Here is a 22,980-nt window from a genome sequence, read left to right as displayed (position 1 = left end):
GGTTTCCCTACTAGCAAAGATCTGAAGGACATTGGGCCCTGGGTTACTTGGAAGAAAAACATTGCAGGTAGAGGAAATAGCAGGAGTCCTGAAACCTGAAAGATCACCACCTTTGAAAATCAAGAGCAAGTACATGCTGACATCCACACAAGGACACAATGCACAGATAGCAAGGTATTGTTTACACAGTTAAACCTAAGCCACTAGTGATGCAAACAAGTGTTGGATGCCAGCACAGGTAGGGTTAACTGCAGTCCACACCAGGCTTCATGGTTTCTTGAAGGCAGCATTGCATTAGGGACTATAGTAACAGGGCTCTTTTATTACAGGCCACAGAGATGCTGGTTCATAATGCCCAGAACCTCATGCAATCTGTGAAGGAGACTGTTCGAGAAGCAGAAGCGGCTTCAATCAAAATTCGAACAGATGCTGGATTTACTCTGCGCTGGGTCCGAAAGACTCCCTGGTACCAGTAGGCACCTACATAACCTGGCTGGGACATAAGCCTCTGCTAGAGAAGAGAATGATGAGTTCCAGAAGCTATTCAGAGTTGCCGGGAGTAGAAATCAATTCCTGGTCTCACACCAGAAAGGAATGGGGGCTTCTTCACATAGAAAACATTTACACTCTTGTCATGGACACTTTGAAATGTGTCTCTGTATGAACCCTGTACTCTCAGTTACTCCTGTGCACAGTCACCCAGTAAGTGGACTGGGTTGCTAGCCCATGGATTTTACATAAGCTCAGAATAAGAGTAAACACTAGCTGGAAGCCCTGCTCTGCCCAAGGAACATTTCCCTCTCTGTTTACGGTTCAAAACTCCCTTTTCCCTCTTTAGGCCCCAAGACCTAGAGGTGAGGCAAGTCAGTTAATAACTGTGCTTCCAAAAGTTATTTTGGGTTTTCCATGTTGCTGCTGACCCTGCCTACCTTCCCTGGGCTGTGCATTATTGCTGCAGGGTAAGGTGGTCTCTAGGGAGGGCCAGCTTGTGCAGCCTGGATTCATTTCCTGCTTTCCCCCCCATGCAATCCTAGTTCCTCTCACAATGTAAAACCAATTTACACTGTTGGGAGGAAATCACTATTCTGTCTTTATCATGCCCCTGAGTAATATCTGTGCTAGGGAAACTTCCTGCCTCACATCCTGCCTTGCTTTGGTTGCCAAGGTAACCATCCAGCAAACACACTGGTGCTCTCTGCCACTAGAGGGGCAGAGTAGCTGGGGTGTGATCCTGCCTAACCTCCCAGTGGGGCCACTCCCAGGTTTTTATGCTTTGTCACTGCCAGTAGAGGTCTGTGCTGAGGCCTTAGCATACACTCTTAGCCTTTTTTTTTTTTCTTTCTTTTTTTTTATTTCTCAGCTGAAATGCTACATTTATTTTTAACCAAATCATCCTAGGTTTTGGCAGTCTTCTATATGCTTCTTTTTCTTTTCTTTTTTTTTTTTTTTAGGGTTCCCCCCTCTTGGGGGGAACAAGTGAGATTCATATCTATATGCTTCTTAAACAAGACTTTAAAAGATACATAGGTATGTGTTTGTTTGTAATCCATCCAGCTCCAAATTTTTTTTTTTTTTTTTTTTTTTTTTAATTTTGAGACTGTTTCTCTTTATGCTGTCTTGAACTTCTGGTTCAAGCAATCTGCCTGCATCAGACTAATTAGCACCTACCAACCACACTTGGCTTCCTTGTAACTTTGGAAGGTCCATTCAGATTTAAATTGTACTAAACATTAGGGCTTGCTCCTAAAGAGACTTGAATGGAAAGGCAGTCCTGTCCGAGCGATACTTTTTGGGTAAGAGAGAATAACATTTGCAAATTTTGATGCTGGTGCTGCTAAGAATAAATCAGTAGAAACTGTTATAATTCCCAGTTGCTTTTAACCAATTACAACCAGGTCTTTTAATAAGTATGATACCTAATTACCAGAAAGGTATGTTTCCTGTCTGGCAAAGTTTCTGTATTTATCCCATAAGCAAGTCCCAGGATATGAATACTACTTCCAGAAGTCAAGAACCAGATGAATACAGGAATGAGACCCTTTCCTGCTGTTCTTCCCATACCTAGTGTGTTCAGTCCCAACACTGAATGTGTAAACCTTAAGTTGATCCTGTACACTCAGGATTCCTCTCTTTCCTTTCAGCCGATTATTTTCAAAGCTCTCAGCATGTCTGTATAGTTGCTTACCTGATATAAATGTGTATCAATGCCTTTAAAGTATGACTCTATGCCAAAGATCACCTTTTGTTTTAAAGATTACTTAGAGGAACTAAGAAAAATCATATTTGCTCTCCAAGTTCTTCCAGTTCTGGAGACATTTACAGGTCTGCCAGATGTGCTTTTCTTGAGTGTCAATGCTTACATTAAAAGGAAGCAAAAGGAAAACAGTCCCTGAATAAGAGATGCCACCACCAAAAAAACCAAAACAAAAAACCCTACATTTATAAGCTAGGATTTATTATATACAAATATTTTCTGCCTCTTCTTTTGTTCTGTTTAAAACAATAAAATACATTTATATGAATAATGCTCGGAATGATGGACATGCTATTTTACTAACAACTTTAGGTCAGACTCTTATTTTTGAAGAATAGCCAAGGAAACTAATCCTCAGGATCTGGATTTTATTGGGGGGGAAAAAAAAAACTAAAGATTTTATTCACTCCACAAAGGAATGGAAATAGTGTATTTCTATAAAAGGGTCCATGTGATAAAAACAACTAAAGATCTTATTCACTCCACAAAGGAATGGAAATAGTGTATTTCTATGAGAGGGTCTATGTGATAAAGGACAAACTTGACAACTATACTTTAGAAGGAGCAGAAATCACAAGTTACCAGTGGACAAAGCAGCCAAATGTGGGTCACCCTGGTTGAGGTAACTCTCATTGTAGAAGAATTTAGCTATTACTGGAGACCACAACTGTCCTTTAAAAACGCTAAAGTTGTGAAATATGAGGGGCACTTTTGTGTGTTCTAACCCCAGTACAGAATAGTGTTGTCAGGATCCACTATGGCTGTGCAGTAAAACTAGCTTTGGATACACACTCATCTTCCTGCTTGAGGAAGCACTGAAGCACTAAAACAAAAAACACTGTTGCCTAATTTTCTAGAACTGAGGGTAGAGGGAAGGTTAAATAATACTGCAGGATGAAATTTACTCTGACCGGAGAAGTGAACTGAAGCCTATGTCCAAGGCTGTAGAATTAGCTTAGCTGATACTGTAGTTCTTTTTTTCTAACCAGTTGCTTCTAACGACAACAAAAATCCAGCATATTTCCAGGGTTCTTCTGTAGCACCATTTAAGAAATGAACCTACCATCTGCATTCCCTGTGTGGGTGGGTGGGGCTACCTCACACAGAAAATAAGCATCTGTTTTATTTGTTCTTAGAGTATGGTTCCTTAAGAACAAAAGGGAATATGCTGGATTAAGCAGAATCCTGTGTTTAAGGTTCTTGGGAAGTAACGTGTGACTAGAAAGGGGACACTTTAAAAAGATGAATTAGGAAAGAGCCTCTTGAATGTTCTTCAAGCAACACTTGGGATACAGAAGAAACTGATCTGATGCAGCCGGCTCTAACATAGCCTAGATATGAGAATGTTCCATCAACAATCAAACTTAAAAAAAATCAATTTCTTGCTTTAATATTTTTATTGACATTATAGCCAAAGCTAGGGAAAGAACTTACTGGGCTCTATCAAATTAATAAATACAATAATTTAACTGTAAAGGAACACAGTCTGCTTGGCTGTTTTAGCAGAAATTATTAGAGACGAGGGACTCTTGATATATGTTCTACTTTGATAGACAAGACTGCACAGGAGGAATGTTGGACAGTCTATGAATGTTTCTGAGGTAAAGACAGGATATTAAGACTAGAGCTAGATAACCAATCTTAGTCAAAGGTAATAAATACTTTGCATTGTGACTTAAAGCTGCCAATCTAAGATTGGCTGCTCAAGAAATTTTTATTTGAAGTTGCAAAAACTAGCCTAATTAGATGAGGGTAATAATAATAACATTGCTATTGCATCATTAGCAATCCAGTAAGGAGTAAGCATACATCATAAATAGCACAGTAAGGGAAAGATGAAAGAAAATAATGGGCCACAGGACAAGAAAATAGTCAAATAGTCTAAAGAAAAGCAAGGAGAAATAGGAAGAACAAGCACTTAGATCTTAACTTTCAGCCTTATGTATGAGGGAAAATCACCGCTTGAGGTTCTTTAAGCAATTGATGCAGAATGGAATGAATCATAGACTTGACTTTCCTAGTGTAATAACTGATTGGTATAAATCATTACTGAGGATGTTGTTTGTCCTTCAGTATAATATTCTTCTGTGTACACAGTACAGCAAAGACATTTGAGTCCTTCAGTCACATTTTGACGAGGTGGGGAGTTTTGGGAAGGTGCCTTCACAAGGCCTTGGAATATATATAGGGTGAAAGGAGCTCCTCCAAATACAGGGCATACTGGTAAATCCAACCATTTAAGCACAAAAAGATAAAAGATTGAAAAGAGAAAAGTAATAGTAGTGAAACATATATTTTCCTCCTTTTGCTGAACTAGGGCATGAGGCTTTCAGGCTTACTAGGTTGGAGTGGCATTAGATAAAGTTTTAATAAAACAGAATGGCAAAGGTTTTGCTTAATTTTCTCTTTTACTACTTTGATTCGTTTAAAAGCACAAACACTTGTGCCTGCATTAACTTCCTAAAAGCAGAAGTAGTGTTCCCTTTTATTAATAAAGTATTTGCCCCTTTGATGCAAATGATTTTGATTGTGCTATCTAGCAGCTGAACTGATGATTGATGGTATATCTACTGCAGCAAAGTCCTTGTAAATCAAAATCTGAGCTTTACGTAAAAATCTTATTCATAAAAAAATATAATACCAAGTACAGTGACAATGGAGCATGGAGCAGCAATGCTCCCTGCCAGGGCCATGTGGAGGTGGCTTTTGCTACAGTGCTTGCTTAATGGCACAAGTGAAAAGCTGAGTAAGGCAAACACTTGAAGAGGCAGTTTTCTGTAAACTTCTTGGGGTGGGGGAATCTCCTCTTGTGGGATAGACACTGATTTGAGATGGCTAACATCAGAAGGTGTGACACTTGGCTGCACCTGACACATCAAGGCTGAGACAGTTCCTGCTGGTGGATGAGACCAGTTCACTGGCTGTAAGAGAGGCTACCATTGTAGCCTTCTGCCTTTACTGTTACAATGTGCAGCATTCAGCTGGTAGCCCCCTTGGAAGAAATCATCTAAATCTTTTCCTAAGTGAAAAGATACAAAATAAGCTAAGTCTTTAGAAAACTCTCCTTAGCTTTAAGCTCCTTAAGAACCCTAGATTGATACTAAGCAACTTCGTTAGCAGTGTAGCTTGACACAAATGCTTTATATGTATTCCCACTCACTTGGTACCTAATAGTAATAAATTGTAATGACACTTGAAAAACAAACATCTTAAGGAATTCTGGCCTCTTCTCATGTCCTCACTTGAAACTTCCCGGCTTTTGTGACATATTTGACTCCTTTAAATGGCTTATACTTCTCCCCATACATGTCCAAGCGGTTCACTTTTAAGCCTGTGTCAAAAAGAATGAAACAAATCATTACTATCCCAGTAATAATGCAAGATTTCTTTAGCAATGAACACTGTACCCTAGATGTGACACTGTACATTGTGGAAACAATGTCCTTTTTCATGCATTATGCTCTGGGGAGTATAGTTGATGCCTATACTGTGGCCAAAAAATTGCTTGTGAAGCTAGCTAACTCTACTTCTGTGAACACAAATGACTACATCTCTGGTGCTTAAATGCAGGTGTGATGAGGCACGTGTGATGGAAGAATGTAAAAGGAGCTGTTCTCCCAAACGCTTGGTGCCTTGAGGTCAGCACCACAGCAGGCAAACTGGAGCAGCTGCTCTTTCAAGGGCAGAACTGTCAGAACTCTTCCAAACTCCTAATTCTAATTTCCTGTTGACACACAGCATACCTATCTTTACCTGAAATAGCAAGCTGCTGGATCTTGAACTGTATGTTGAGGCTTGGATTTTCTTCTGGCTTGGGTGCTCCTGACTGTAAATTTACCAGTCCTTTAAGACTTGGGAGCTTTTGTGGAGTAATTTTCCCCACATCCCATGCTAGTACCTTAAAAAGACAAGAGAAAAAAATCTGAACCATGTGTTACAGAGGTTAACAGACACTAGAAGCTCCTACATAAAATGAAGCAGTGTCTTGAAAAACAGAACAACCCTGGAATAGACAACCGATTTACATTACTATCATTAAACTTTCAGCTACAGACCCTTTGTTCCAGCGAAATCACCTGTGTGGAAACAGTAATAGATGAAAGTTTGGCTGTAGCTGGAGTGGAAGACAAGGATGTGGAACTCTCCTGCTTAGACTTACATGGTCTCTGGAAGGTTCTGGAATTCTTAAGATGTAGAAGTTCTTTATATGCGCACATGTATCTATGTGGGGTTGTGCACGAGAATACAGAGCCCATGGAGGCCAGAAGAGGGTGTTAGATCCCCTGCAGCTGAGGCTACAGGCAGTTCTGTGCCTCCAATATGGTTGTTGGGAATCATATTTGAGTGTTCTTAGCCACTGAGCCATCTCCCCAGCTCCAAGGTTGGAAGATCTTTTAATGTTCTATGTGTGGTGGCTCACACCTTTAATTTCAGCACTCAGGAGGCAGAGGCCTCTGTTGAGTTCCAGGCCAGCCTGGTCTACATATTGAATTCCAGGACAGCCAGGACTACCGTGAGAAACCCTGTCTCAAAAAACAAGATAAAACAAAAACAACAAAACCCAACCCCCCCCCCAAAAAAAAAAATGCTCTATGAAGTTAGTCAAAATTACACCTCAGGTAGGTGTGGTGATACATACTTTTAATTTAGAACTCGGAGGCAGGGGGTTCTGAGTGGGCTACACGGTAAGACCCCCCCCCAATCAAACAAAACATATCTCATTTATCAAGCACTCAATTATTCTGCACATTTGCTAACTAAGGAAGCAGAGCAGCTGAGAGAAAAATCATCTTTTATAGTCTCTGAAAACCCTTATAGAGGCATGTGTAAGTAATGCAAGGACACTTTTCCCAACTACTGTGTCCTCCACCCCCACCCACAAAAGAGATCACACAACACTGCTCACTCTTCATTGTTGAAGCGGCTGTACCTTGGTTACTGGATCAAATGTATAGCTGCCTTGTGTTGGTGTCAGGTTCATATTCAGTACAACTTTTGGCATGTGAACAGTCACTGTGATTCCTTCAATAGTTTTTCCCATATTCTGTTTAGGTCCAATTGTTATATCAAATCTGCCACAAGAGCTGTTTTCCTTAAAGCTGATACTGTGTTTCACATACACTGGTATTGCCACAAGACTACAAAAAGACACAGAGAGAAAGACACGAAAGTACATATGTACATAGTGAAAGGTATGGACAACTCCAGGTGTAGCATGTGCTCCATGCTGTCTGTAACTGTGCCACAGGGCCATATACCCTAGGAGATGCAGCCTCTGCACTGGGGTTGTTGAGGACAGCAGGGTGTTCTGTACCAATGTGCTAGGACAGTTTGGGTTGATAACAAACACATAAGCCAAAACAGAAATCTGGTTTAAATATAGTATAAACACTGGGGTAGAGGGCTATAGGAGGGAGGGAAAAGGAGAGGGAGGAAGGGAGGAGAGGCCCTTAAAAGAATTTGAAGTGCTAAGAAATAATTCTTGAAAAAAAGTTTCAGTTTGCTACCCAAATGCTTTCTGGTATTTAAAGGGACAAGTTAGTTACAGGTGACAATGTTAAACTGTTCAAGTTGAGTGTGGTTTTACTATCAATAATCCCAGCCCTCAGGAGGCTAAGGCAGGAGGATTCAGAGTTTGAGGCCAGTCTGGATTACAAATAAGGCTCTATCTTAAAAATAAGAACCACCTCCTACCCCTCAAACTCAATGTAGAGAACACTTGAAGCAGATATCTGAGGAAACATCTTAGGGCGTGGCTGTCTTGTCAGGTTAGAGAACACAGTAGGATTAAGGCACCAAGTGCATGGTTTGCACAGGTTATGCATATTTTAAAGGCTTGCTTTTAGGTACAGATTTTAACCTACTCTCCTCCATACTCCACTTTCAGGTTCAGAAACACTTGATTGTTTTAGGTACATATCACCAGTTCTCACTAGGTCTCCAGGTGAGCCATGGCTGAGTAAGCAAGCCAAGATGAACTCAAGAACTAAACTGTAAAAATGAAACAAGAGCAGGGGAGTTCTATTCAAATTGTTTGTCTGTGATGGCAAATTCTGGCTGGTGCATCAATTTACTTCTGTGAGCTGACACGGTATGATATGAGTCGGAAATTCCCATCTGGAGGAATAAATGACAAAACTCTTTCTGATTCCCAACGTTTGAACCGGATGCACGGGTGGAAGCTGACATCATCTAGAAGCCTTGGGTTCTGTCAGGAAAAGAAAAAGCCATATGCACAGTGTATAAGGAGTATGACAACAGTATTTACATATTATGATAAATTAATAGGCTCCCTAAGTCATAAAGGCAGTGTAAAAATTTATTAGGAACACATCAAAATAACCTTTTAGTTTCATGAACTTTTAAAGTTTGCAAACATTTTATATACATTACTTTACTTGAAGTTTATAAACTGTGGGGAGAAAAAACAAGCAGCATTATCTATATTCCATAGATGATGAAATCTGAGGTTGAAGAAAGTCAAGAGAAACTGGTAACAAAGACAGAACCAGAACACACTTCTCTTAGCTGTTTTTAGCAGTGTGTCATGCTGAATCTAAATGATGCAAAGCATCAATGTCTCTTTACACAAGCAGAGCAAATATCTGGTAAAAATGACAGTGGAGATACAAAAGCTAGACAGTGAATTCTGAGCCACTTATAGCACACTCGGTAAAGACTTCCCTTCCACTTTTCCATAAAGGCCATGTTCAGTGTGTCAGCTCCTCTCTGGAAAGCTGTGCTAGGAATATTTCTGAGATAGCCCTTTGTAACCTAATAAACAAACTCCAGGGCTGGGGAGATAGCTTAACATGTAGAGGTGCTTGCTGCCAAGCTTGAGGACCCGAGTTTGATCCCCAGGAACCACACGGTGGAAGGAGAGAATCAATTCCTGGATGTTGCCCTCTCATCTCCACACGTGTGCCCTGGTAAATACAAGCCAACTCAAACACACACACAAATAAAAAAATTTCAGATACAATCTTATGTTGGTAATTATCACATCATTTAGCACTTCAAATGTATTAGGCATGAAAGGGACTGTAGAACAGATCAAAACTTACCATGAAAGAGAGAGAGAGATCAGGCATTCCAGAGAGCTTAATGCAAGCATCAATGACCCCCTGAATTTCTGCAAACACTGTAGATCCTAGAGAAAGAAATAAAAAGTTGATAACCTTAATGGAATTTGGGTCTTCTCTAGAGCTCTCACTGTACCTGGAGTAATGAAAACATATCCTGGGTATCAAAATTACAAAGCTTTGAACCTCTCTAACAGGTTAGTTGGTGGAGTATCTATTACACTAGTTTCAACAGCATTTCTCACTCTAACTAACTAGAGTATAAATCTAAGGAAGATCAAATCTTTAGAGGGTCAATCTTGTAAGATTATTTGGACAGAAGTTTAAAATATTTTAACAGAATTTAAAAATGAAGCAGGTTTCTCATGAAATGGACCAAGCCATAGGCTACCTTTTAAGGAGCAGGAGTCATGATTCATTATTCTGAATGCCTGAAGATTATAATGGAAAGACAAGGTAATATCTGTTATTCACAAAAAGTCGGTCATCCCCACATATCAACTAGTATTATGTTTAACATGTTATGGAGTCTTCTGAGTCTCAGTTGCTTTATGTATAAACATGAGGTTAGGATGAGATGTTTTGTGATTTTAGTATTTACCACCAATGTCTTCTTTGTTAAAAGCAACCAGAAGCCTTTAGCTGAAGCACTGTACACATAGCAGGTAAGCAGCGTGATTACCACAGTTATATAATACCTGTCAGATAAGTAAGCTGCAAGAGGCACTTACAAACACCTGGCACTATCTCAATCAGTGGTTATGAAAATTATATGTAACCTTTGGGCAGAACAAAAGGATTTATAAATCATCAGGAAAATGAATGATTTTCTGCTGAAGACTACCATGCTAACGGATTTCAGTTTTCAATTCAGCTTGTGTCAATTGAATTGTTTTTTTTTTCCCCAGAGGACCACATGCACACAATTACCTGATTTATCTATAATTGCATCTATTTCTTCAACTACATCAAAATAGGCCTCATTGTTTGTGTACTTTACTCCTGCTCGACGCCATGGGATGTTGGATAGCTGCCCGGTGGGGAGTGTGTCCCCAACATTACTACTGCCTAGAAATTAGAAAAGAAAGCAAAGTAGATGTGTGTAATGGTTATCAGAAAAAGCTATTAAAAAAGGAAAAAGGATGCTTTAGCTTCTGCTTTACATTTGGATTTTCCTTCACTGCAGCTGAGGATGGGCTCTAGAACTGGTAGAGACATATTCCATGCAAGAGGACAGAGATAGGCCATGTGCTCCTCTGTGTACCTGTTAGATCAAGATAAATGCATTCACTTATCTTTTGCTTCTTGTGTGTTAGCAGTAACCTAAACTAACTCCACTGGCTCAATAACAGAATCTTATCCTGCTGCCTGCAATGAAAAAGAGGCCTGGCTGCTGAACAACCTAGTGGGCAGAAGTCCCCACTGAGAATATAGTCTGAACCTGGTTATTTGGTATTCAGGGGAATTCTACATGAGATGCTGCCAAGTTAGACTCTGTGGAGTAACTAGGTGAAGAACATATTTTTGCTTATTCCCATTTCAATATTAGCACACCACTGAGAATGTAGCTCTGTAGTATAGCATTTGCCAAGCAGGCACATGGCTCTACCCTCAATCCCCAATATAGCAAAACAAAACAAAAGCCCCAATACCTTTCTTAAGATCAACATGCCATCTTGCCTGAAATGTGACTAATGTTCATATCTGGCCAACTTCCAGGCAAACTGCATATGTATGACTATCCAAATAGAAACCCTTCCACTATGACTTACCAAACATTTTGGTTAGTTTACATTTTTAATTCAAAAGTAATCCATGCTGAACAGTTGTAAAAGGTAGTAACTTTATAAAACATTTTTTTTTAAAAAAGATGTTTTTTACTAACATCAACAACCATTAACATTTAGGCACATTTCTTTAAATATTTCCTCCAACTTTTTTCTATTTTGTTCATTCTATTTTCTTTTTTTATAATCCCAGCACTTGAGAGGCAGAGGTAGGAGGATAGCAACAAGTCTGAGGCCAGCCTGGTCTACATTGTGAATTCTGGGGCGGTGAGAATTACACAGCAAGACCCTGTCTTGATTAAACAGGTTGCAAGACAGGGAGCATATCCTATACCCCAACATTCAGGAGGCTAAGCCAGGAAGATTGCTAATGGAAAGCCTGAGCTGCAGAGTAAGACCCTGTCTTAAAAAAAAAAAAAAAAAAAACCAAAAAACCACACACAAAACCACACCAAGCTTAAATCAAACATAAAATATGGTTTCAGGACATAATAGGCAGTGTGTTTGCCTAGTATACATAAAGCCCTATGTTCACAGGGACAAAAAACAGGCAGCATGCTTGTCTAGTAGGCATAAAGCCCTGGCACTGAATTCTCTGGCACTGAATGGTGGAGCACACGCTTTAACCTCAGCACTGGTGAGACAGTGGAGGCAGGAGAATTAGAAGTTCAAAGTCATCTTTGGCTACACAGCAACACAGTATGTTCAAATCTAGATTAGTTTTTAAGGACGAGGAATGTATGTAGCCCAGAATGCCTGAGAACTAGGGATCTTCCGACACCAGCTTCCTAGGTGCTAGGATTACACATATATCTCACTATGCTAAGAAGGCTAACACTCTTTTTACAGCTTATTTATAGATGGCCCTCCTGTCTCCAACCTGTTACTTTCCAAGAGTATTATAAAAACACTGTTTAATCATACTATTTCCCTGTTCAGAAGCCTTTATGCTTCCCACTCGCCTTCTGATAAAAGCTTGACGTACTGCTTAGCCCTGGGGACAAACAGTCTCCTGTCTCAGCTTCCCACATCACACTCAGCCCAGTCTTACCTTCTAAGTGTACCTTCAGTGTTCAATTACAAAAAGCTCTACTGCTAGAGGGGCTAATACAACTCAGTCTTCCATTTTATGTGTATTTTCTTCATAACTGCTCTCATTTCTCTATCTTATTCTGTAACCTACTGATTCTGCAGGGCTTGTGTTAGGGCCACGAGGTAGTTCAAGTTACTTCATCCATTGAACCATTCTTTGGTATGTGTACGTATGTGTCATACTAGGCACAGAAACAAAGCCTTAGTATAATAAGCAAGACTCTACTAATATATATATATCTATATAGCCCAGGTGTATCACATTCTCTCACTTTGTAATCCAGGCTAGCCACAAACTCAAAGCTGTTCTCCTTCAGCTGCCCTAGTAGCTGGGATTACAGGTATGTACCACCACATCCAGCCTGAACTATTCTCTTAAACTTTATCAAACCATGCTATAGTTTCACATTAATTTTTTCCTATTAAATACATTTTTTTTTGGAAAGTTAAAGTATGAAGTGGATTGGAGAGATGGCTCAGGGGATAAAAGTGCTTGCTTTGCAAAAATGAGGGCCTGACTCCAGATCCCAGCCCCACAAAAAAAGATGGGTATGGCTGTGCACATACCCATGTCCCAAGCACTGTGGCGGTCAAAACAGGATGGCTGGGGCTTGGTGGCCACCAGCCTAGTTTCAGGTTAAGTGAGAGACATTGTCTCAAAAAAAGGAATCAGGTGAGAGTGATAGAGCAGGACATCTCTATCCTGGGCATTCACACACACCCCCCTAAAAATGTATAAAGCAAAATAAAGATGTTTTCTTAGCTAGAGATAGCCAATGTAAACATTTTAGATTTTGTTTTGTTTTTCGAGACAGGGTTTCTCTGTGTAACAGCCCTGGCTCTCCTGGAATTGACTCTGTAGACCAGGCTGGCTTCAAACTCAGGGATCCGTCTGCTTGTACCTCCTGAGTGCTGGATTAAAGGTGGCACCACCATAAACTGGCCATTTTAGAATTTATCTTCGTAAACACACACACACACACACACACACACACACACACACACACACACGCGCGCGCGCGCGCGCGCAAAACCTTGATGATTTTGTGCTTGTTTTTCCCCCCCATTTTTGTTGCCCCACCACTGAATATTGTGAGTTTTCCAGTACCTCAATACAATGTCCTTGAAGTATGGAATTGCTCTTTAAAATGTTTAGATATTTAAACTACATTCCATAAAACTCTACCTCCAGAAGACTTCTTCTTCTTTTTTGAACACAGTCCCAGAGCTAGGTTGACCTGAGACTTCGTGTGTAGACCAGGCTGGCCTCTAATTCAGAGATCCATCCACCTGCCTTCATCTCCTGAATCCTGGGATTAAAGGTTTTTGTCTCCAAGCCCACTCTCTCTAGAAGACCTTTAATCCTCAAAAGATTGTCTGGGCATACTTGATTTCTAGGTGTGGTCTACAATGAAACTCAACTGGAAGCTTATAACAAAAGCAGAAAGTCCACTATACATGAGTTCTATTAACAATCTAATTTTCTACTTATTTTACTAGTTCTTTTCTTTGAAATATTGGGCATTGAACCTAGCAATAGGCAAATGCTCTACCACTGAGCTATACCTGGACCCTAAAAGTCCTTTGTCATGCAAGACTGAGTCTCTTTTAATAAAAGAAACATATTTCTCACTCTGTACCACAGACTGGCTTTGAACTTAGCAATTCCCTGGTCAGCCTCCTAAGTGCTATGATTACACACATGAGCTATATATGACTTTATATATCTGTTTTTGTTATTATTCTTGCTCTCTCTTTCTCAAAAGAAAAGGGGGGCTGGCCAGATGGGTCAATCGGTAGGTAGGTAACACCTGAAGACCTGATTGAATCCCTAGCTCTGATCTCCGTAACTATGCTATGGCATGGAAACAGGCATGCATTTGTGTATAAGCATGTATACACACACACACCCACCCACACACCCACCCACCCACACACACCCACCCACCATTTATTTTAACATTATTGGTAATTTTAATTTTGGCCAAATTAGACTACCCTAATAGTCTGCCATATGAACAAAATGGGCTGTTCATAAAGTTTCAGTGGATCACTTCCTAGCAGAGTGTTTTCAGCTTTCATACCTGTAATAGAATTGACGACAGAACGTAGAATTGTTGGTGGCTTAATCAGTTCTTTCAAAATGTTAGATTCAGTAGCCAGTGGGAATCCGTTGTCTAACATTTCTTCCAAGAGCTCATACACTATGACCACATTATCCTTAATTGCAGCCTCTGAACACTCACCAAAGTAGTCCTAACAAAATATTCATAATATTGAACAACAGAAAGCATGAAGGAAGGCTTGCTTTTCTTGTTCTGAAAAATAAACAGTAGCTTAACTCATGGTTTAAGACCTTAGATATATATATAGACATAAAAAATTATCTAAGAAGACCTAACCTACTCCCCCCACTCCCCTTGGTTTGTCAAGACAGGGTTTTCTGTGTAGTTTTGGAGCCTGTCCGGGAACTTGCCAACATTTTTCTACAATATTTTCCAACTATATTTATACAAAATTGATTCCTATCATATATCATGTTAGAAAGTACTGAAATGTTAACTGTAAACTTCATTAGCCCTGATAAACCACTCCCAAACACATAAAGCTTTAAGCTATTTGGTTTATTTACCAAAACAAGAGAAAATAGATAATGTAAACTTAGAAGAGCTCATGATCAATAAATCTTTGTGGCAATCCACATAATTCTAAGTGGGCACTCTCATTTCCTGATGGTATAGTTTGCCACACATATAAAAATGAACAGAGCAGCAATGTGTGTGACTGAATACAAGTGTTTATGAGGTTATGTTTAATTATTAAGGAAAGTCACACTGTACACATCAAGAGCCTAAGTAACAAACAGGAACACTGGTCTCTCAAGTATCTTGAGTGATCTAGTTACAGCAGTTTGATGAATACAAACCTGAAAAGTGTCAGCAACTCGATGCAGAAACTCAATTACAAAGAGAGGTGGCACTTCTGTCTGTATGACAGACACGAAGAAGAGCTTATCCCGGTAGATACTGATGAGGTAGTGGTGAGGTGTTGAAATGACAGGTGGTACATTTTCAACATCAGCAGCTTTCTCCTGAGCTTCAAAGAAATAGTCACAGACAGACTGGCTTACAACGCTCTTCCAGTGCTTTTCTAGAAATATGTCGCCAGAGCAGTTGATGAGAAATAGACTGTGGATCATTTTCTGTGAAGGAAAAAGGGGCCTTATACTTACTGTACACTGAAATGCACAGTTGCAGTAGATGTAATAAACATAAAGAGTCACAACTGGACAATGTCTAGTGAGTGAGACTTTGGAGCACTCATCTCTAAACAGATTGTCTTTATCACATCCCTTCCTTAAGACTCAGGGAACTATGGAGAGGAGGAGACAGAAAAATTTCAAGAACCAGAAGTGGTAGACAACTCCAAGGAAACAGCATCTTCTAGACACAAAAGAACTGATACACATATGAACTCATGGAGACTGTGACACCATACAAAGACCTCCACAAATTAACACCAGACAAAAAGCACAGCATAGAGAAAGGGAAGTAGATACCAAGTCCCACCCCTAAGAAGCTATTTGCAACTAATACCTGCTAGGAAAGGGAAAATCATGTGTCTCTACATGAATCATTGTGTTTATCAACCACACTCTAGGGCAGGCCCCATGTACAGGTGCAGCTGGCTAACACAAGAAGTACTCCACTTTGTGTGTGTGTACTCCCCTCCCCCCCCTTTGCCATCTTTCCTTTTTTTCTTTTGGACTGAGAGAACATGAAGTTGGGTGGGTAGGGATATGGGGAGGACCTAGGTAATGGGAAGACAAAGAATATGATCAAAACATTTTGTTTGAAAAAAAAGTCCTTTAAGTAACTGCAGATCAGTATCGCTGGAAAACTAAATTCAGCAACAAATTTTAAAAAGTGTTATTTATTCCAAGAATGCAAGTTTGGTTGAACATAGAACAGTTAATCAATGTAATATATAGGTAAGTGCTGGTTAATTCTGCCAACTTGAAACAGCCTAGGTAAATCTGGAAGAGGAAATCCTAATTGAGGAACCGCTCCATCAGACTTTTCTGTGAGCATATCCATTGGCCATTTTTTCTTGACTGATGTAAGAAGACCCAGCACACTGTGGGTGTTGCTCCCCCTTGGCAGGTGGTTCTGGGGGATATAAGAAGCTGAGCAAGCCACTAAACAGCTTTCCTCCATAGCTTTGTGTCGGGGCCCATAAAAATAGCTTCATTTCATCTTGGCTTAAGGTCAGAGAGTTTAAAACTATCTTTACTTTTCCAAGGTTAAAGTCACAAGACCTAAAGGTCTAGGGCATTGCTACTGTAGGATGTTTGGCCTTAGGCGTTGTTACTCTTAACCCTCAAGACAAGAGAATGAGAAATTTAGTCTAAGGCATGGTTACCAAATGTTTGGAGAATTAAGGAAGAAAGTTTGTTTCTTCCTTGTATCTTGATAAAGAAGGGTTTTTTTTTTTTTTTTTTGCCATTTTCCCCTTTTTGGTTGGGGTATTTAAGATTGTTGAAGAATAAACTTGGCACATTCAGTATTCACTGGATTACCCTCCTGACTCTATTCTGTGTCTCTCTCTTCCTTAGTATCTTTACTTAATGTTTCTCAATCCACACTCCCCCTTTCAGGCACAAAGACAGGTTAACATACAGTTATGTCCTGACTTCCCTCAATGAACAACTGTAATCTGGATGTGAAAGCCAAATAATCCTTTCTTTCCCAAGTTGCTTTTGGCCATGGTATTTATCATGTGTGTTACATAGCAAATTTGAGGTTCATATGGGACACATGTCTTAAAAACAAAAAGAAACAAAACAACAGAAAAATATTTGTCAGCTATGCAATATGGGGGCAACTGAAAACTGTCTGTTTCATCTTTATTTTATATTATGACAACTGTTGCAGAAAAGTTAAGTCAATCATCTAAGACCACACAGTGTCAGATATAAGATCTGAACTTAACAGCTGAATTCTGAGTTCCTGCTCTTAATTTGCCTCTTATACACTAATTATCAGGCATGTATTTGAACACAGAGCTAATTAGGTTTTCAACAGCTAGGGAAATGTCCTTTATTTATGCTGTCCAATATGGTAACCATTGAATACTGAGTATTAGAAATGAGGCTAACGTGAGGTTGGGGGTAGTGGCATACATCTGTACATCCCAACACTTGAGAAGTAGAAGCAGGAAAATCAGGGGTTCAATGCCAGCCTGGACCATGGACACAGCAGATTCAAGTCACTTCATGATATATGAAACCCTGTCTTAAAAAGGAAACAAACAAAAATGTAGCAAAGACAACTAAGGTACTGAAATGTTAACTATTTTTGAGACAGTCTCACTATGTATTCTAGGCTATCCTGAAAATTGCAAACTTGGAATTTGTAAATTGCAAAAAGTTCCACATTTAACAGCTAATTTGAATAAATTTAAACACCCACATCTGGCTTCGATACTACTGGATAGTACAGTATGGCTTGGTTTAAGAGGAACAGTTGAATGTTACACCAAAATATGTTCTAGCTTTTATGCTGAGTTTAATAGATTAGAGTAGAAATAAATGAAGTGACACCGATTATTTTAAATCACTAGTCCTATGGAAAACAGTGGCACTCCATTATCACATTACTCTCTAAGAGAGTTGCTTGTTTTTGACTACTTTCTATTTTGGAGCTAGATTTCCACTCATTTTCTTAAGCTGGTGAAAAATTCTTTCCAGGAAAGTTTCCACCAAAGTTGTTTTTATTGGCAGTAGTTCAGGTTTCAGACTACACTGCTGTCAAACCAACCACTGGATTTACTGTTGTTATCCTTTGTGCTGAGATGAAAGCATAACATTTCAGGCATTCAACAGCACTTGGCTTCAAAACCCATCTTAACTTTCTATAACAAGAAAAGAGACCTTAGTTTTTCTATCCTAACATGGCCAATTGCCTAATGCATACAACGATTAAGCAAAATCACATAGTACAGTAAAAATTAGCTAATTTCTTTACCACTTATGTGTTTAGCAATTATTTTGTTACCCATTTTATTGAATTTTCCTAGAAAACTGCACAGGGACCACCACAACCATTTGAATCATAAAACACTCCCATCAGAATTTTGATTGTAGTTTAACTGCTTCATGAATCCTCTTTACTAAATGTGCATTCATCCTGAGGTCTTACAAGCAATACAATTACAAGAGTCAAAATATCTTTGAAAGTCAAGTGTTTTCTGTTTTTCCTTTTCGATATGGTCTTATGTTGCTGAACTTGTGGGGTTCAAGTAATCCCTTGCCTCAGCCTTGCAAGCAACAGGAACAAAAACCATTCATCACACTTGATGTTCCTTCTGCACAAAGCATAATGGAGGCACAGAATGGCTGATATCTAAAGAGAGAGAATGTGGGCTGGGAAGATGGCCCAGTCAGTAAAGTGCCTGCCATGTAAGTGGGAGAACCTTTAGATCCCCAGCATCCATATAAAAACAGGAGCTGGTGGTTTCCTTTTGTAACCCTAACAGTGTAGTAGGGATGGGGTGAGGTGGGGGTGTTGGAGATGGGCAGATCCTTAGAGCTTTCTGGCCAGCCATTAGCCAGTCAGTGACTGACTGGTTCAGTGAGACCCTGTCTCAGAAAACAAGGTGGAGGACTATAGGGAAAGACACTAAACTTAACCCTCTGGTCCCACACAAACAGGGACCTCTGCAGTTGCATGCACCTGCACAAATACACTCACAAATGACATAACCAGAGTCTTGACCATCCCCACCCTCTTCAACAAACTGTTCTTTGTTTTATTTGGGGATATGAGGATGAGCAAAAAATTTCTAAACTTACATTATTCAGTTGCAAATATAAATATAGTAAAAAAAAAATTCTACGATAGGGACAATACAGTGAGCTACAGGAATCTTCAAGGTATAGAGAGGTACAAGAGAACACATGAAAGAAATCCAAAACAAATTTTGCAACTCTTAAGGTTGAAGAAGTGCTGGGATGAAAGGTAAAGATATGTAAACAGCCACTGGTCATGGGCCAGGCTAGCCTTGGTTGTTGTTCTCAGTGTAATGTAATTTCCCAATTTTATTTTTTATTTTGAGGGGAAATATTCAAATCTGATTTACATTTCTAGAGAGATTAAGCTAAGTACACTATGGAAATTGAGTTACAAGGCACTGACTTATGTAACACCAGTTAAGATGTGTGATAGTGGGGCTGAATGACTTGCCAGTTCAGAGAACTGGCAGCCCTTCCAGAGGCTCAAGGTTTGACTCCCAGCACCCTTACAACTAGTGGTTCTCAATCCTCCTAATGCTGCCACCCCTTAAAACACATGTTGTGGTAACCCCAATCATAAAATTATTTTTGTTGTTACTTCATAACTGTAATTTTGCTACTGTTATGAATCATAATGTAAAGATGTGTTTTCCAATGGTCTTAGACCACCTCCCCCAAAGGGGTGGCAACTCACAGGTTGAGAACCACTGTCTGTTACTCTAGTCCCCAGGGGTTCAATGTCCTCTTCTGGACTTTACAGGCATTGTACTCACATGGTGTACTATATAAATGCATACATAGCATATGTATCACACACACACACACACACACACACACACACACACACACACACACACGAGATGAGCAACAGTAGGGGCCTGGACTAAAAGGTTCACAAGATGGAGTAAAATGAAAAAGAAAAAACAAACAAACAAACAAAAAAAACCAAAAAACGAACAGGCTTTGAGCAAAAATGTATTTAAGTTTGGCTATGTTGTGTAGAAATAAGATGAAATCTGATGTATTAAGACCTAGCCATACATAAATTTGACCCAATTCATAATATATTTGATTCAAATAAGTATATTATTCAATCACTGGATGGTGCTTCAAAAAGACTGGTATGTTGTTAATGGGAATTACAAATATAAGGATTATATACAAAGAAATTATGCACATAGTAAGAAACACACACAAAAGCAAAAACAGTATTTGAGTAGCATGTGAGTCAAGGAAGTGGAACTAAAAACAGACTAAGATGTAGTTGAAGCGGGGAAGAGTTGTGGGAGATTTAGAGTAATTAAAGTATGGTAATGCATTTCCAGAAGAATGGGAGAAAGAGAAGGTACAGAAGACTTAGACTCTGGCTGGGTGTGGTGCCCCACACCTTTACTCCCAACACTCAGGAGGCAGAGAAGGGCCTTGTCTACAAAGTGAGTTCCAGGGTTACACAGAGAAACCACATCTTGGAAATGTCTTGAAAGAAAAAAAATCCTCAGATTCAATTCCTAGCACTACCACCTATGTCAGGCAGAGCCTAACCCCAGCTCCAGGGGATCCATTGTTCTTGATATCCACGGACACTGTACTCATGAGCACATACCCACATGCAAATACACACACAATGAAAAGTAATAAAGATAAATCTCAAAAAAAGTTTTACAATTTTCTTTTCCCTACCAAGGATCTTTTAAAAGTCTAATCTCTTACCCCTCAGTCAGTCACACAGCTCCCTACAAATTGAAGATTTTTTTCATGAATTTAAATGTGTAGTCAAGTGTTGGTTTGTGCATGTAAGTGCAGTGCCCAAGAAGGCCAGTAGATCTCCTGAAGTTGGAGGCACAGTAGAGTAGGATTAAAAACAGTCACTGCTTTTGCAGAGGACCAGAGTTGGGTTCCCAGCACCCATCCTAGGCAGCTCACAACCCATTTTTTTTTTAATTCTAATTTTGTTTTTATGTGTATGCACTTCTGTGAGTATATGCCATGAGAGTTCAGGTGTCTGCAGAGGCCAGAATAGTACATCAGATCCCCTGTTGTTATAGGTGGTTGTGAGTCATCCAATGTGGGTGATAGGAACTGAACTCTACAAGTTCTCTTAATTACTGAGCCATCTCTTCAGCATCATCTTCCAACTCCTGTCACACAAATTTAGAAAAAAATAATATTGTAGTCTCATGCATGAAAAAGTTTTGGTGCCTCACCAAGTAGGTTTTTAAATTTTCTTTAAATTTTTATATGTACAGGTGTTTTGTTTGCATGCATATCTGTGCACTGTGCGTGCGTGCAGTGCCCAAGAAGGCCAAAAGGGTCAGATCCTCTGGGAATGGAGTTACAGATAACTGTTGGCCACAGAGTGCTGGAAATTGAATTTAGGTCCTCTGAAAGTGCAGCCAACTCTCTTAACTGGTGAGCCATCTCTCCTGATTCAAAAAGTAGTATTTTTTGTTTGTTTTTTTTAATCCACACCAAGAATATACGGTTTAAGGCCAAGCGTACATCGGCAATCTTGGTTGAGGTAATTTTAGGGGTAGCTCTGTAGACTGTTGGAAAGGAGACATTGCAGTGTGGTGTTTAGATAGAAGTGGCAAGTAGGTAAAAACAAAGGAGACTGAGATAGCTCATCAGGAAAGAGTGTCTGCTGCCAAGCCCAAGGCCCTGAGTTTGAGTCCCAAGCATCTCATGAAGGAGAGAAGCCAGTCCCAAGAGTTGTCCTCTGACTTCTACATGTTTACTGTGGCATTTAACACACATACAACAAACATAAATGAAAAAAATTTGAAAGAAGGACACTGAGAAGCAGCAGATAATAGCACTGGTAAAATAGGTGAAAGAACTTGTCCTCTCTGAGGAAAAGGGACATTTCCTTCTTTCAATAGAAAGTTAGATTTGTATATTTGGCTGCAAGAAATTCCCTTTTCCTGTGTACTGTGTTTCCAAGTCAAAATCCCAAGTGTTGCAAAACAAACAAACAAAAGAAAAAAAAAAAAAACCACAACCATTTCTTTTCCTTTGAGAAGGCCGGATTTTTACAGTGACCAACTTCTCAACCATGAAGTTAAAGCTTCAGGATCAAACAAATCCACGACTGACAATAAGCCCACCACTCATTACGTTTCCATCTTCCCAGTTTACAGCCCTGTCATCTATCTCACGAGAAGCTGCAACACCCTTCTTACGGTTTTCCCATCCCGGGTTCGCTCACCCAGATGCCACCCTCTAAACAGGACGTTCTTTTAGACTCAGCAGAAGCTTTGCCCTCCAAGGCCAAATCTGGGGGCTGGTGAATTCAAGTCATCGGTATTCCACCTCACTGTAGATAACAAGACCTTTTCCCCCTGCGCCTGGGGTCCAGGGTTCGAGAACCCTACTTGGCAGGTGTGCCGCTCCCTTCCGGCCCAGCTGGCTAGAAAGCCCGGAAGGCCGGGCGTAAGGAGGCCCGGCCCTGGCCCTGGCCGACAGTAGCAGGGACGCCGCTGAAGCCCAGGCTAGTGCCCTGAGCTTGAGCTATGCAGTCTACTCCCCAGCTTTTGAGCGGTCTCCAGCCCGCAGACTCCCCGCCCTCACACTCACCCCGACACCTGGGCGAGTCAGTGATTCGGTGCCGGGTCCTCTCTGGACCGAAGCTGAAGCAGCAGAGAAAGCAGCGAGGACCCCGTGTTCGGGGTGCCCAACAGATTGCCTGACTAGCAGCCTCAGAGACGCCAAGGAGGGCCGCAGGACTAGGAAGATAAAATGGGCGGAAAGGCGTTCAGTGAGAGGAACAATGTCTCCCGAGGTTGAGGATCTGAATCTTCTGCGTTGCTCGAGGTCTGGAAGAACGGGGAGGTTGGCACTCCCTGAGCGCAGGCGCTCACCAGCAGCCTAACTCTGTTTGGGGACCCTTACCGTAGTATTCGAGGCCCTGGATGGACGGGACATCAGATACGCGCAGAGCCAATGGTTATGGACTAGAGAGTCACGGATTGGGCG

The 22,980-nt window shown here is 40.3% G+C and overlaps 2 protein-coding genes across 4 annotated transcripts in view; one reads left to right on the top strand and one right to left on the bottom strand.

The window, feature by feature from the left end:
- Positions 1-2,525, top strand: part of Vcl (vinculin) — a 94,980-nt gene extending 92,455 nt beyond the window's left edge. For both annotated transcript variants that reach the window (XM_027387518.2, XM_027387517.2), the window contains one exon: positions 330-2,525. In XM_027387518.2, the coding sequence (XP_027243319.1) occupies positions 330-476 (147 nt within the window). In that variant the 3' untranslated portion in view covers positions 477-2,525. The remainder of the gene's footprint in view (positions 1-329) is intronic.
- Positions 2,526-3,638: 1,113 nt separating this feature from the next.
- Positions 3,639-22,933, bottom strand: Ap3m1 (adaptor related protein complex 3 subunit mu 1). Of its 2 annotated transcripts, none has more exons than NM_001323024.1 (9): positions 22,897-22,933; positions 15,142-15,417; positions 14,300-14,471; positions 10,267-10,404; positions 9,319-9,404; positions 8,329-8,462; positions 7,185-7,392; positions 6,008-6,152; positions 3,639-5,585 (listed from the first exon to the last, which is right to left on the bottom strand). In NM_001323024.1, the coding sequence occupies exons 1-9, from the start codon at positions 22,927-22,929 to the stop codon at positions 5,485-5,487; spliced, it is 1,293 nt and encodes a 430-aa protein (NP_001309953.1). In that variant the 5' UTR covers positions 22,930-22,933; the 3' UTR covers positions 3,639-5,484. The 2 variants fall into 2 exon arrangements, with proteins under 2 accessions (NP_001309953.1, NP_001231334.1); NM_001244405.2 differs by lacking the exon at positions 22,897-22,933 and adding an exon at positions 22,582-22,845.
- Positions 22,934-22,980: the final 47 nt, after the last annotated feature.

Source organism: Cricetulus griseus (genome assembly GCF_003668045.3).
Source record: "Cricetulus griseus strain 17A/GY chromosome 1 unlocalized genomic scaffold, alternate assembly CriGri-PICRH-1.0 chr1_1, whole genome shotgun sequence".
Taxonomy (NCBI): Eukaryota; Metazoa; Chordata; class Mammalia; order Rodentia; family Cricetidae; genus Cricetulus; species Cricetulus griseus.
The sequence above is the reverse complement of the archived record's forward strand: the minus strand, read 5'-3'. Positions and strand labels throughout refer to the sequence as shown.